The sequence below is a fragment of the Phyllostomus discolor genome, chromosome 13 (genome assembly GCF_004126475.2).
Source record: "Phyllostomus discolor isolate MPI-MPIP mPhyDis1 chromosome 13, mPhyDis1.pri.v3, whole genome shotgun sequence".
In the NCBI taxonomy this organism is placed as follows: domain Eukaryota; kingdom Metazoa; phylum Chordata; class Mammalia; order Chiroptera; family Phyllostomidae; genus Phyllostomus; species Phyllostomus discolor.
Genome location: NC_040915.2, coordinates 60,997,682 through 61,012,469, shown reverse-complemented (window position 1 = coordinate 61,012,469; position 14,788 = coordinate 60,997,682). Strand labels below are relative to the sequence as shown.

The 14,788-nt window shown below is 51.1% G+C and overlaps 2 protein-coding genes across 3 annotated transcripts in view; both read left to right on the top strand.

Moving 5' to 3' along the window:
- Positions 1 to 1,547: 1,547 nt before the first annotated feature.
- On the top strand, positions 1,548 to 2,930 carry LOC114509736 (D-dopachrome decarboxylase). The gene is made up of 3 exons (XM_028528218.2): positions 1,548 to 1,723; positions 2,059 to 2,234; positions 2,668 to 2,930. The coding sequence occupies exons 1-3, from the start codon at positions 1,616 to 1,618 to the stop codon at positions 2,738 to 2,740; spliced, it is 357 nt and encodes a 118-aa protein (XP_028384019.1). The 5' UTR covers positions 1,548 to 1,615; the 3' UTR covers positions 2,741 to 2,930.
- A 2,031-nt stretch (positions 2,931 to 4,961) lies between these two features.
- The window catches only part of CABIN1 (calcineurin binding protein 1), a 126,337-nt gene continuing 116,510 nt past the window's right edge, over positions 4,962 to 14,788 (top strand). For both annotated transcript variants that reach the window (XM_036014866.1, XM_036014865.1), the window contains exons 1-4: positions 4,962 to 5,397; positions 11,183 to 11,258; positions 12,159 to 12,251; positions 12,513 to 12,626. In XM_036014866.1, coding sequence (XP_035870759.1) covers positions 11,256 to 11,258; positions 12,159 to 12,251; positions 12,513 to 12,626 — 210 coding nt within the window. In that variant the 5' untranslated portion in view covers positions 4,962 to 5,397; positions 11,183 to 11,255. The remainder of the gene's footprint in view (positions 5,398 to 11,182; positions 11,259 to 12,158; positions 12,252 to 12,512; positions 12,627 to 14,788) is intronic.

The following is a 14,788-nucleotide window of genomic DNA, read 5'->3' as shown; positions in this document are numbered from 1 at the left end:
CTACATATAGTACAGGTCAGGTCATTGAACTTTGCCTCCAGGCTTTGTGTCCACCCCTCCAGGCTGTCCCCTTCTGGTTGCACACAGTAACCCATCATTTTCCAGTCATTCTCACAACTCCTGCCTCAGCTTCCTGGCCTTGGCTGGTACCCATTCTTCTGCTTACAGAACCCATCCTTACCTTTTTTGTCTGGTACCCCCCCACCCCAATCTTTGGGCACTTGTCACCATTCCACTTTTCCAGGGAGTTGTCCTTGACCTATCCAGCCCCAGGCTGGTTCAGGTGACCCTCCTGGGCTCTTTAGCCCTAGTGCTTGCTTCCCTCTGTCCTGGAAGAAAATTGGTTCCATGCCCCGTGAGCTGAGCACGTGTCACCGGTGGGTGTTTGCCCTGGGAAGAGATGTTTGAGTCAGGAATGGCATCTCTCCTCGGTCTCTGGGTCTCCCACAGGGGAGTACAGGCCAGTGCATGAACCTCCTTGAAGGGAGGGAAGTCCCAGGTTATTTCCTGGCCCCCCAAGTGCTGCCAAGAGGCCTTGCTCTCCCAGGCCTACTTGCAGCCCTGACCACAGTCCATGCCCCACTCTGGGTTCCAGACTTGCCACCTGACTTTGCCCTTTCCCCTCAACACTCACAACCCACCTGTCTTGTGTTCCAGAGTCATCCACCGTCCAATAAACTGCTGCTAATGGGACAGGGTCATGAACAGATAGCCTCTCAGCCCACGTGCTTTCCCATAGAGGTTCCTTTAATTTGCACACATACAGAATTTTAGATGTGTAATTGAAATTATAAATGTATACCTACATGGTTTCAATGACATTTTCATTTATAATTCCAGTAACTTCAAAACACTGATGATAAAACAATACCATGGTTAGCCACAACAGCAGACTTCCATGTTTTAAAAAACATCTTTTGTGAAAATAAAAAGTGCATAACACCTTTTGTTTTGCCTATAAAAATGTTACCATAAACATAGCAAGTCTACTGGGACCTGGCTCCCACACCCTGGTGGACAGCTCCTCTGTGGCAAAGGTGCTGCAGGCTCAAGAGGACACAAAGGCAGACGTTTGGGCCAGGCAGGATTTCAGTGATCCCTAGCATCTCTGCAGGTCCCCACGGTTCCCCTACACGTGTGTCACTTTGTCTCCTGATCAAGAAAAGTGCAGAGTCTCACTCAAAGTGAAGTTGCCTGAGGTGGTGGCAACTCATTAAAAAAATTTCTCTGACGATGTAACGTTATTAGGGTCAGACCTGGGGAAGGTCCCTAGAGGTATGTGCATGTTTAGGGGTGTTCAGACCTCCGTCTAAATAGGATCAACAGCAGAAGACCGCAGCTCTGGAAAGCCAAAGTGCGGGGGCGGGGCGGGGCGGGGCGGGGGCGGGGGCGGGGTGGGCCGGGCAACAGGACTTCCGGAAATCTGGGCCACAGAAGGTTGTCCGCTAGGGCCGGGGTTGCAACCCAGGCAGCCAGTTGGGAGGTGCGGTGTGCCTGCAAAGCCAATGAGGATCCCGGCTTCCGTGGCGCCCCGCCCCTAGGGGCTTGGGAACTCGGAGCCTGATTCTGCAGTTTTCTTCTTCGCCGCCGCACGTCGCGCACCTTCCCTCTGGTTATGCCGTTCATTGAGCTGGACACAAATTTGCCCGCTGGCCGCGTGCCTGCAGGGCTGGAGAAGCGGCTCTGCACAGCCACCGCCGCCATCCTGGGCAAACCCGAGGACGTGAGCGTGGGCTGGGGAGCTCGGGCTGGAAGAGGGTGATGGACGAGGGGTCGGGCTCTGTCCACACCCTGATTTCCCAACATCCTGACTCCTCCTCCCACGGAACCCCAACAAGCTCTGACTTCTCGCTCTCCTTGACCTCGCGGCCCCCCCCCCCCCCTTTCTCTCAGTGTCGCCTTCCCCAGCCATGACTCTGAAGTGATCTGCAAGGACCCCGGCCCATAGCCCTAACCTTGATTCCGTGGGGCTCGCGCGTCTCCATTCCCGCGCTCCTCGGTCCTGAGCGCGGGCCTGGCTTGTGCCAGCTTCAGGCGAATCTTTCGTGTCCTCTGCAGCGCGTGAATGTGACGGTGCGGCCTGGCTTGGCCATGGCGGTGAATGGCTCGGCCGAGCCCTGCGCGCAGCTGCTAGTCTCCTCCATTGGTGTGGTGGGCACGGCCGAGGAGAACCGCGGCCACAGCTCCCGTTTCTTCGAATTCCTCACCAAAGAGCTGGCACTGGGCCAGGACCGGTGCGTAGGGGGCAGGGAGAGGACACTCTTGGGCCTGCTGCGCGACCGGGGGCATGTCAGGGCTCCTCTTGAGGTTGGGGAAAAAAGTAAATTCCTCACCTTGCCCCAGAAAGGTCTAGTGTTCTGGGGCCCCCGGGTTTTGGATTCACCTTTAGAGTGCTAGCGGAATTGAAGGAAGTTCTGACTGAGTGTAGTCCTGGGTGGGACACGCTAATGTACAGCCACCATCCCACCCCTGACACGCCCACTGCCTTGCCAGAGGGAGAACAGTAATGGGCGGGGGCGAGGGGGGGCGGTGTGCAGGCTTGCAAAATACCTGGTGGGCCAAGGCTGGCTGGCCTGAGAGCCCATGGTGGGGATGCCTGGCTAGGGGTCTTGGAATATGAGGTGATGGCCAAGTAGCTGATGACATCTTTTTCTCTGTCCTTTGAAGGATAGTTATCCGCTTTTTCCCCCTGGAGCCCTGGCAGATTGGCAAGAAGGGGACGGTCATGACTTTTCTGTGACTGGCACAGAGTTCATCCAGGGCATTTGTGAGCTGGTCACCTCTTCCAGAGAGGTCTCCTGGCAGAGTGAGAGCCTGGTGGATACCAGCTTCTGGCAGCCCCTCATGCGGACATGACTGTGACCTCACAATCCTCTTCTTTCCCATTCTCATGCCAAATAAATGAAGAGAGCTTCGTCTTTCAAACATGACTGTTTTACTGTACCAAGGCATTCTGGTCCACCCTGGGCAGTGGGGTTGCTTTATGACAAAGGGACCTTAGGGGGGATGGATGGTTCTTATCTTCAGGGTTGCTGTTTCATGTATGGTTTGTAGGCTGCTTAAATTGGAAGATGCGGAGGTTTCAGCCTGGAGGCCCCGTTCTCCATGCCCATGTGCAGGCTGCTCAGAAGGGGTTGACAGCCTGGGCCTCCCTGCTGACTCTGTTGACCAGATATTCCTGTTCTCATCCTGGGCTGGCCTAGGTAGTTCCCTGCCACAGACTGCTGTGCCTAGCAGGGGAGCCTTCCCTGGGCGTTCCCATCTACTCCTGTGAGTCTTGCTGAGAATTCCCTAGCTGTGCACCATGTCGCAGAAAGGCAAACCTGGAAATGCAGTGTCTGCATTTAGAAACTGAATGAATGGGATCTCCCCCACTTTCCCTCAGTACCATATCATGCTTTCACATTTTAGAGGACAAACATGGTGTGGGCACTGTTTCCTGGCACAGGTAAAGGTTTGATCACCTTGTCTTTTGTGTACCAGTGAAATACACCAAATTGAGATGTTCAGTCTCAATATAGTCAAGTTTCCAATGGAACACGTGTCTGCCTGCTTGCTGAATTTGGACCAGACCACCGCTGAGGACTCTCATTAAAAGCTAGAACTTGTAGTTCCTTCCCCTGGCAACCTGCCCCATTTCTGTACTCATTCCTTCTGCCAGCATGGGGGTCTTGCTTCCCCAGAGGGATTCAGGGAATGTGGGTTGAATGTGAACGAATGGGTGAAGTGCCCAAGGAGGGATCCAGGGGCAAGGCAAGAACAACCTATCTGGTCTCTCCACCTTAAATCTCTGATCACCGCTCTAGTGAAAGTGACGTCATCTGTTTGCTGTAGGGACTGGCCCCTTGCCCCTCTCCAGCATTATCCCCTACATTGACTGAACTTTACCCCCTGGTAATACTCTGCTGCCAGAGGCTCCTGCTTGGCTTTACTGTTTCTAACCTCCAAATCCTTGCCACACAGCTCCCTGGTGCTTGGGCCACCTTTTCCATCTTTTTTCAACTTTCATTCCAAAGCATCTTTCAGTGTACAACTCAAGGGTGGGAGCTACATCCAAGTTTGCATGTTATCCACCGAAACTTTGAAACCCATCTATATGCTTCTGTTCACTGCCTCTCTCCCAAGGCTATAACACTCTCAAAATCAGCACTGGTGACACAATTATTTTTGTAACTCCTGGCATATCAGTAAAGTGTTATTGTTTTAAATTGGCTGTTGAATTCTTAGTGATTTTACTGTCTTTAAGATCAAAGAGAAAGCCGTAACATTCATTCCTATTTAAATCATTCTTGCTGGACCTCCAATAGCTATGTATTTCAACCAGTGTCAAGTCCTTCCCTAAACCGCTTAGCTCCTGAGAGTAACCTCTCTCAGCCTGAGGCCTGGTGAGAAATCCTTCCAAACTGGATCCTCTTTTGGGCTCTGAAATTCTGTCACTCCCTCGCTGGCCGTTCATTTACCAAGTCTTGGTTTCTTTTCTCCCCCCCCCTTTTTCCTTTTGTTTCAATAGTTGATTGTATCTGTATTTTGGCCCGGGGGGGGGGGGTCTTCCAAACCTTCTCAGAAGAAATGAAGTACAGGTAATATGAAGGAGAACGCTGTTCCATCTCTAGTTCCCTCTTAAGTGTTCTCCCAATTTCCATTGCCTTCAGAGCACCTGCCCCAGATAGTTAACAATAACACCTCCCGTCACTAGGTACCGCTCGGGTTAGGCACCGAGCTCGGCGCTTCCCAAACATTATGGAGTCCGAGCGCGAGCTCGCGGTCCAAGCCTCCAAACCGAGAGGACCAAATCCAAGGTTCCGGATCGGTCACCACCAAGCTCGGAGTGGCACCAGAGGTGGCCCGTAGGGTTTCGGGGAGCTCGGCTGCAAGCGAGGCAGGCGCCCTCCTTGATTGGCTGGCAGAGCCGGCACTGGAGCCAATAGGGGCGCGTCTTGTTGTCAGGCGCGCAGCCGGCCGGCGCGGGGGGGGGGGGGCCGGGCAGACAGGCAGTTGCCTTGGAGACGCCTGGTGAATTCCTGGGCAGTGGGTTTATGGGCATCTGCAGGAGTGGGGCGCGCGCTCTGTTGAGCCAGGGGCGGGGGACTGAGTGGTGGCGAGCGCGGGGTCGCAGCCGGTGTGGACGGAGGGGTCTCCGCAGCAGCCCCAGTGTCACAGTCGGGGAAACAGAGGCCGGAGAGCGAGAGCGACGAGGCCGGGTTTTCTGGCTGCTCCTCGGGCGGTTTCACAGCTCTTGCCGCTGTCCTGGGTGCCTAGGATGGGATTCGGCCTGCGGAATGGTTCACAGTGACAACAGCAAGGAGCCACCATCGATTCGGCGTCTGCTGGGTGCAAAGCCCGGCGCTAACCCTTGACTGGCGTCCTTTCACTTCACTTGCATTACAGCCTCGCGAGGTGAGTGGTATTATCGCCATTTACTGGGGTGGAAACTGAGGCCGAGGGGTGCAGTGAGTTGTTCAAAGTCCCTCAGCTAACCAGTGGGTCAGCCCGACTCCTCGCTGAGGATTTTTGACCACACTGCTTCCCTGGAGTAGGCAGACGGGGCTAGATGAACTTACTGACGCTCGCAGGTGCCTGCACAAGTGTCTTTGGGAGCCCCTTAACTCTTTGGGGGCCAGGGTTATTACAGGTCGTGAGATGGTGGGATTCCGTGCAGCTAGGGTTCCTTCTGTGTGATATATAACTGGTTAGAACTAAAATATCCTGAGAGTGGTTTTGTTTGAAGTCGGCAAACTTTTGTTGCAAATTAAAAATATAATAATTCTGAACATTTCATATGAATGGGATCATACAATATGTGATCTGTGACTTTTTATGTTTTCATAGTTCATTTATTTCAGATTGTCAATAATTCATTATTTTTTTATTGCCGAATAACATTCCGTTGTTTGGATATACCACATTTTACTTGCCCATTCATCAGTTGATGGACATTTCGCTTATTTCCACTTTTGGTTATTATGAATCATGCTGCTGTGAGCATGCCCTCATTAATTTTTACAGTAGCATATTAGTTCATTGTGTGGATGCCCCATAGTTTATACATCCATTCATGTATCTATGCCATTTAGGTGGTTTTCAATGTTTTTCAATTACAAACAGTGCTGCAATGAATAACCCTGCACATATATATTTTTGTATTGTTGGAGGTCCATCTTCAGGGCAGATTCCTAGAAGTGTAGTTGCTGAGTTGAAAGGCACCTTAGCTGCATTTGTAATTTTGTCAAATTCCCCTGCAGATGAATTGTACCTTGTTGCATTCCCAGCAACAATGTATGAGAATCATGTGCTGTTACACTTTAATTTTGCTGGTGTGGTAGGTGAGAAATGGTGTGTGAAGTACTGTTAGGATTTTAATTTTTCTAATTATGTGTACGTTTGAACTTATTTTCATATATTTGAGAGCCAGTTGTGTCTTTTTTGGTGAATTGTCAGTTCATATATTTTCTCCATTTTTCTATTAGATTTTTGTTTTTCTGCCCTAAGTTTTGTTGTTTTTGTTTTTTTGAAAAATTGTGGTAAAGTGTACCTTACATGAAATGTACCATTTTAACTATTTTTTAAGTGCATGGTCTGGTGGCACTACGTACATCCACATTGTTGTGCAACCGTCACCACCCTCTGTCTTCAGAGCTTTTTTTTATCATCCCAAACTGAAACTCTGTCCCCAGTAAACAACGCCCACTCTTCCCTCTCCCAGCCCCTGGCAGCCACCATTCTACTTTCTGTCTCTATGAATTAGCCTATTTTAGTAGATATCTCATGTAAGTGGAATCATGTACTGTTGCTCTTTTGTGATTGGCTTATTTCACTTAATTAGGAAGCTTGAAAATTCTGTTTTCTCTTCTGTGTTGTGGGCTTCTTGAAGGTGTCCTGACCCAGGTCATCACAGGCTCTGGGAGCTGCAGCTTTGGGCAGTCCAGGTGCCTCCTTGGTTGGAGCTGGGTGGGCAGGGGGATGGGCAGGGACCTGGGCAGCTTGTAGATCCAGAAACGCTTCTCCTGACTTGGAGCTCACTGTTTTTTTTTTTTTTCCTCTGACTTGCCTGGTCATTTATTTATTCAAGGTGTCCCGAGAGCGTTATCTCCTGTCAGCTCTGAGATTGGTGTCCTCTCTGTGCCACTCTGGTGCTGGGGGTACACAGAAGCCCCAGGGGAAGGCGCAGGCACCTAGCACAGACCCAGTGGTTGTTGGGTACCTTCATGCAAGGTGCTGCTGAGTCAGGAGGCAGGGGAGCTCTCCTCTTGAGGGAGTAGGCGGACCTTGGGTGTGGTGGCTGCATTGGTGCTCTCCCGTCACTGCCGTGCAGAGATCTCATTTCTCAGCTCTCCCTGGGCCATCCTTACCAGATGGCATTTGGTAAGACTTGCCGAGACATGGAGCTAGCACCTGTCCAGTGGAGAGCAAGTTGAGAGGCCTGTGGCTCGGGCGGAGTGCCACCCTCTGCCTTCTCTCCTGTATTTTCCATTCCTTTGCGGAAGAACTGCCAGCCTCTGCAGGGCAGTGGGGGCAGAGCTCGGGTGACAGGCTCCATGCAGCTGCAGCTAGTCAAGAACCTCCTGAGGGTCCATACTTTGTAGACTTGCCATGGGGAATCCCACTGAGTTTGTTGTTCTCTGTTCAGAGGAGTTCCTCGTCTGGTCGGGCTGTTGATCCCATTTTATACATGGAGAAACTGAAGCCAGCAAAGGGTCAGGGACTCAGGCATCAGGAGGCAAAGCCTGGTCACACTCTGAAAGCTCCCCATTCCAAACCCAGTGCTCTTTCCATTTTTTCCTCTTACACCCTCAGATGTAGGAAGAAGAGCAGATTTTAGAATAACAGAATTGTGAAAAAAATCAACCAAAAGGTACTTACTGAGTGCCCGCTCTGTAAGTGAAGGTGGAAGTTTGGGTGGAGGTGGTGTGCTGCCCTGGGGATTGGGATCAGAGGCCCGTCCTGTAGGACTCAGTGGGCAGACCCAGTGGGGGAACTAAGACAGTGATTGTGAAGCCGTGACTTGACAGGCTCCCCCCACTTCTTCCAGTCTCTTTGCCTAGTGTTTTCCTGGCCCCTGGGTCTGAGGGCTCTGCTCAGAGTCACCAGGAAATGGCTCAAGCTGCTGTCTGCACCAGGGGCCATTGGCCTCTGGGGGGGTGATCAGAGTGTGGCCGAGACTTTATTGGGAATAGCATTTTGTACCTGGAACACACATTCAGCTTTCATCCCACTGGAAACCCTTTTATTTTATTAATTCACTACATGAAGGTTTTAAAAGGTTGTGGTAAAATATATGCAACATAAAATTTACCGGTTTAACCATTTTTAAGTGTGCAGTTCTATGGTATTAAGTACGTTATGTTGCTGGGCAACCATCATCACTGTCCATCTCCAGAACCTTTTCATCTCCCCAAACTGCAACTCTGTCCAGTTCAACAGCAGCTCCCCTATCCCCTCCCCCAGCCCCTGGCAGCCACCGTTCCAGAACTTGCCTATTCTAAGTACCTCATATAACTGGAACCATACAATATTTGTCCTTTTGTGACTGGCTTATTTCACTTAGCATAATGTAAGTTTCATCCATGTTGTAGCCTTGCATCAGAACGCCCTTCCTTTTTAAGTCTAAGTAATATTCCCTTGCATGGATATAGCACAATTTGTTTATCCTTTTATCCATCCACGGATACTTGGGTTGCTTCTCCTTTGTGACTGTTGTGGATAATGTTGCCAAGAGCTTGGGTGTGCAAATAGCTTTGAGATTCTGCTTTCAGTTCTTTCAGATGCATCAGGGAAGTGTAATTGTTGGGTCATATGGTAACTTTATGTTTATTTTTTAAAAGTTTATTGATTTTGGAGAGAGACAGAAACATCGATTTGTTGTTCCACTTACTGATGCATTCCTTGGTTGATTCTTGTATGTACCCTCACCTGGGATCGAACCTGCAGCCTTGATGTTTCAGGATGACACTTTAACCAACTAGGCTACTTGCTCAGGGCCTTTAAGTTTAATTTTTTGAGGAACCTCCATATTGTCTCCCACAGCAGCAATGCTCAAGGATTCCTGTCAGTGCTTGCTCTCTTTCCCTCCCTCTCTCTCTAGCTCAATGCAGGGTTTATTTTTTTGTTTTGTTTTGTTTCGTTTTTAAGATTTTATTTTTTAGAGAGGGGGAAGGGAGGCAGAAGGAGAGGGAGAGACACACTGATAGGTTGCCTCTTGCACATCCCCAGCCTGGGACCTGGCCTGCAACCCAGGCATGTGCCCTGACTGGGAACCAAACTGGCGACCCTTGGGTTCGCAGGCCAGCACTCAGCCCCCTCAGCCACACCAGCCAGGGCTAGATGCAGGGTTTTAATGCTGCAGCTTCTACTTTTATCTGGTTAGTTTTTCCACATTGTATTGTGCTCACTGTGTCCGTCATAGCATAGTTTATGGGGAAGCAGCATTTTCAGACTTAACCAGCAGCCTTCTTTTTTCTAAATGTAGAAACAGGAGGTAAAATAAATACCAGTCTAGGAAAGTTTTAGTCTCCTAGATCTGTGAAAAAGTTTGTACTTCTGTCCTTGTAAGACCTTTGGAGAACTTGGGGCCCACTGCGGAGGCCGTGCTGGAAGTCATTGCTGTGGGCACTGCTGGTGAGGGCAGTGGATATTGCATTTGATGGAGGTGGAGCGCGTGTTGGGGTCAGTCTGTCTGCTGAGGCTCATTCCTGCTGCCCTAGGGGTCCTCCCAGGGCCTTCTACCAGCCTCTCAGATGGGACTTTTTCTGGCTCCTTTGCCTCCCCTCCCCGGCTTGTTCGGTGGTGCCCTCTCCCATCCCGCTCCTCAGGTCAGAACCACCGCTGCTCCCTCCAGCCTCCCAGGTGTCCACCGTGGTGAGCCTACCCCCTGGAACGCCTCCCCCTCCTCCCCGTTGCCACCACTCCTTCCAGGCTCCCAGCATCTCTGTTTGGTGACAGCTTTGCTGAGACAGTTTACATGCCATACAGTTCCCCTATGCAAGGCGTGGTTTTTAGTGTACTCACGGAGTTGTGGGACCGTCACCACAGTCAATTTTAGACCCTTGTCATCACTTTAGAAAGAAAACCCATACCCATTAATAGTCACCCCCCATTTGTCCCTCTCCCCCAGCCACACTGTCTGCAGTCTGTGTCTGTGGGTTTGCCTGTTCTGGACATTTCCTGACCGTGGAATCAGACAGTATGTGATTTTACCACTGGCTTCTTTCATTTAGCGTGCGGTTGTCCCAAGTTCATCCACACTGTGGTGTGTATTGGTCAGTACCTTAGTCTGAATAATAACCCATTGTATGGACATACTACCTTTTATTTATCCACTCAGCGTTTGAAGGACATTTGGGTGTTTTCCACCATAAGCTGTCATGAACAGTGCTGCTGGGAACACTGGCGAACAAGTTTTAGTGTGGACATAGGCTTTTATTTCTCAAGTGGCTCCCAGGCAGCGGAGTTTCTGTGTCTGACATTCTGGGGAAGCACCAGGCAGTCCCCGCAGCGGCTGCACCGCTGTACGGTCCCCCCGGCGGTGCGTGAAGCTCCGACTTCTCCACCGGTCCTGTCCCTTTCGCACACTTAAGATTGGTCTGCCGACCTCCAGTTTGTTTCCCTCTGTATTTATAAAGTTGTGTTCTCCTGAAAACGCACAGTGGCTCCCCCATTGCCTGTGGAATAAAGTTCCGACTCCCTGGCACGGGAGGACCCCCCCCCACCTTCCACCCCCACCCCCGCTCTCAGGCCCCTGGTTGGCCCCGGCTTCCCCGCCGCCCGCTCTCCCTGCCTGGGCCTCCCTGGATCCTCTGCCGTGCTGTCCCTTTCCCCAGGCTGGCGCGAGGGCTGACTTCACCCCCTCACCTTTCTTGGTCCCTTTGAATGAATTGTTCTTCTCCACCCTTAGATGTTGCCTGCTTCTATTTTATTCAACTTTTGAAAAAGAAATAACTGTTTATAGACCCATTGCCTCTGCTGAGCAGTGAGGCCTGGGGACTGGAGTTGGTCTCACCCTTCCGTGTCCTGGCACCGGGTGCCTTGCCCGGCAAGGGCACGTGCTCAAGCTGAGGGACGGGGGGCTCCCTGTGTGACGGACCACACAGCCGTCCCGAGGCCTAGAGCCAGGGAGCCCCACGGGCACTGGTATGTTCTCGGCTCTTCAGGGGCCTCCTCTCTGTCTGTCCTGTGTCCTCTCCAGGAGACCTGCGGACGGGTGCAGCCTTCGCGGGTGATGGGAAGCGGTGCTCAGCGGCAGTGCTGAAGCTCTGAGTATGGTAAGGACTGAGGCTTGCCTCGTTTGCCGGTGTCGGTGTTCTTCTGTTGCTTCACTCCTAGGGGCGAGGGGCGTTTTCTGGGTGGGCCCTGAAGGCTCTCACTATGGGGCAGCCTTCCTCCCGGGTGTCGGCAGGGTGTTGGCACATTTGAGGGTGGGAATGCTGGACTTCTGTTAAAGTGGCTTGAGGGGCCTCATCATAGTTGCTAGAGAGGGAGACAGTTAACCCCTTTTGTTGGAAGCTGTTATTCCAATTCCTGGATCTTTCTCTATTTGGGTCATGGCTGGGCATCCCCAGCCTGTATTCCCTTTGCAATGGATCCTGCCTAGGACACGCTCCCTGAACAGATTGGTGTGATCCCCAAGGCATGTTCTGGTCTTACTGCTGCTGAACTCAAGCGGCTCACCACACTTGGGGTGCTGTATTCAAGAATGAGATAGGCAGTTTTCCCTAGGCAGTTTTACTGCTTGCAGCAAGTAAAGGACGCAGAATTCGTATCCAAAGCTGTCTCCTGAAGAGAGGCTTTAGCTATTGCTTGTGTACCCTATTTGGTCAATTACACATTGATTTCTTCTTTACAGTTGGCTACCTTTATTCCTTGAATTCCTGTGAAGCTTATCCTGTTCACAGCTGGTCTGTAAAATATTGTGCTACATTTTAACATTTAGCCAGAATAACATTTAGAAGGAATGGCTCAGACCTTGAGACCTTGTCCTGTCTAACACTTCTTCTTTTACTAGATGTCCATTTATTATTCGTTCCCCACATTTTGAGAAGGCCATGGCTGTTCAAGGCAGAATAGGTTATGGAGCGGGGTTGTAGTCATTGCGGCTTGTTGAAGGAACAAGTGACGTCTCATCTAAAAGCTACTCTTTTCTTTTGTCAAACCTCTGTTTCCAGATTCGAATTGCAGCCTTAAATGCCAGCTCCACAGTTGAGGATGATCATGAAGGAAGCTTTAAAAGTCATAAAACACAGACAAAGGAGGCCCAGGTATGTACTCCACAGTTATCCTCCGCAGGTAGATCGTGCTGCTCATTTCTGTCGGTGGCACTGCATTTTCAATGCATTCAGATGATCCTCAGTGGGATTTTAGGGGTGAGATCCTGGGAGGCTGGAGAGTTAAGGTTGTTTCTGCTACCAGAGGGTACGGCTGACAGTTAACCTGGCCTTGACTGCAGCTCCCATCACATACATTTTGGGCTTAAAAAAGACAAACCTTTGTGTGAAAACGTCTCCTGTCTTTGTTTGCAGGAAGCAGAGGCTTTTGCCTTGTATCACAAGGCCCTGGATCTGCAAAAACACGACCAGTTTGAGGAGTCTGCCAAGGCCTATCATGAGCTGCTGGAGGCGCGCCTGCTGCGAGAGGTGAGGGGCCAGCGGCCCTGGAGCCAGGTGGCCTGGGTCTGCCCTCTGCCCTCTCACTGCTTGGCTGTAACCTTGGACACATTATCTCTCCTCTCTGCCCCCAGCTTCCCCGCCTGTAGCGTGTGTGTGCTTCCTTGGGTTGCTGTGAGGGTTGAATGAATCTAGTGAAGCATGTGGAATGGATCCTGGTACATAGCAAGAGCTCTGGACGTGCCAGCTGTCATTGTTACTTGATCTTTACAACCACTCTGCCAAGTTGGTGGGGGTTATTGCCCTCATTCTGTCGTTGTGGAAATGGAGGCCAGTAAGGTGTTGATGGCCCAGAGCTACCTCACTGGTGAAACATCAGCCCTGACTTGTATAGCTCAGTGGGTTGGGCATCTTCCTGCAAACTGAAAGGTTGCTGGTTCGATTCCTGGTCAGGGCATATATGCCTGGGTTGTGGGCTAGGTCCCCAGTCAGGGGTGCAAGAGAGGCAACCGATTGCTGTTTCTCTTGCACATCGTTCGATGCTTCTCTCCCTCTCTTTCTCCCTCCGTTCCCCTCTAAAAATAAATAAATAAAATCTAAAACATAAAAATTAGAGTAAGGATTATATTCCCTGGTTTTCTGATTCCTATGTGCCACCTGTTGACAGCACATTTTGGCGAAATGCCTGAACTTCAGGCAGCCCAGGAATAAAGGGAACCTGTGTGGGTGTACCATGGGCTTTTGCAAAATGCAGTTAGAGAGAAGGGTTGGGATGCCAACACAGAGACAGGCTGAGGGAGCAGAGCTGCACCGAAGATATGGGCACGGTGGGCATGGTGTAGACGGGCAGGCAGGGAGGGCAGGACCTGGATCCCGCATGGGGACCACGCTAGTGATGAGTGAGTTAGCTGGGTCACGGAGATGTTACCTGGGGGTTTGGGAATGGTTGCCGCCTGGAATTGATTCAGGAAGATGATGTGTGTTTCATTAAGAGGAATCGTTTTTGTTTTCAAGCACTCAGCACAGAGATGATGTAAGCAAACGGCAGACATCACCCCACAGGCATTTCGGGACCACGTAGTCCTTCTGTTGAGCAGAGTCTCCTACAGCCCCAGGATGGCAGACACTTGGTCCCAAGCCCTGTCCTTGGATGGTTTCTACCTCCGATAAGGCAGGTGCTGCATTCGGATCGTCAGCAGAAAGCGTCTGTTCCTTCTCTCCCTCAAGTGATCGCTTCCTACTCCTAGTTCTGTAGCTTGTCAAGAGTACTTTAGGGCTGTAGGAATTGGGACCTGCCCTTCCCTTCTTAGTAGGGAGTGAGTGAGGGCCCGGAGAGGGAAGATGATGCTAGACCACTTTTACTGAGCGCCAGCTATGGGCCAGGTGCTAGACACGTTTCAGGTGTGGGTCTTCCCGTCAGACCACAGTGGGGCGGGCCTTGGAAACGTGAGTGGCGAACACAGCACGGAGCCAGCAGTCTAACAACAGAGCTGATTCCAGGTGGGCCAGCACCAGACAGGGGACCAGGTAGGGCTTTGCCTGAGGGCTGTGTGCCAGCCTGCTAGTTGTAGGTATGTCCATCTGGATGGACATACCTATGATGATCTGGAGATCATCACTTTCCGCCTTGAAAGATTATTGTAGCATTCTCCCTCTTCACTTATAAAAGTAAAACATGCTCATTGTAAACAATTGAAAAGCACAGAAAAGTTTCTTCTCATACTCATCTGGTATCGGGGTACTTAATAGTAAACTAAGTTATGTAATTACAGTCTTACAGCCATGAGGCATAAACAAGCTTGGAACACAGCTGGCCTCTAGGAAGCGTACAGCCTAGCTGGAGGGCAAGCTCGTTGGGTTCGGCTCTTCAGCTCCCGTGGGCATCAGAGTGTCTCGTGGAGAATGGAAAGTAGCCCTGAATCCAGCCGGTCGGCGAGATAGAAGCTGGTTACGAGAGCTGCCGCCGCGGTGTGAGAATGTATGACTGCCCAGTTCGCCTCTGCAGTGGACGCACAGCCTCTGTCACTGCGTTCACACCGTTTTCGGAACAGTCTGCAGCTGGAGGCGGGGGTGTCAGGGCCCACCCCGGTCAGCCCTGTCTCGGGACCTTTCTTCAGCATGAGCCGGACAACAGCAGAAAGTGGTGAGGGAAGCCTGATTTGAGATCTTCGGTGTTTTTGATGGGATTCTTG

Excerpts from the sequence above, each read along its gene's own strand:
- LOC114509736 (XM_028528218.2), top strand. The coding sequence starts at position 1,616 with ATGCCGTTCATTGAGCTGGACACAAATTTGCCCGCTGGCCGCGTGCCT. Across the intron at positions 1,724-2,058 it reads TCCTGGGCAAACCCGAGGAC|CGCGTGAATGTGACGGTGCG; the intron begins GTGAGCGTGGGC and ends TGTCCTCTGCAG. Across the intron at positions 2,235-2,667 it reads CTGGCACTGGGCCAGGACCG|GATAGTTATCCGCTTTTTCC; the intron begins GTGCGTAGGGGG and ends TGTCCTTTGAAG.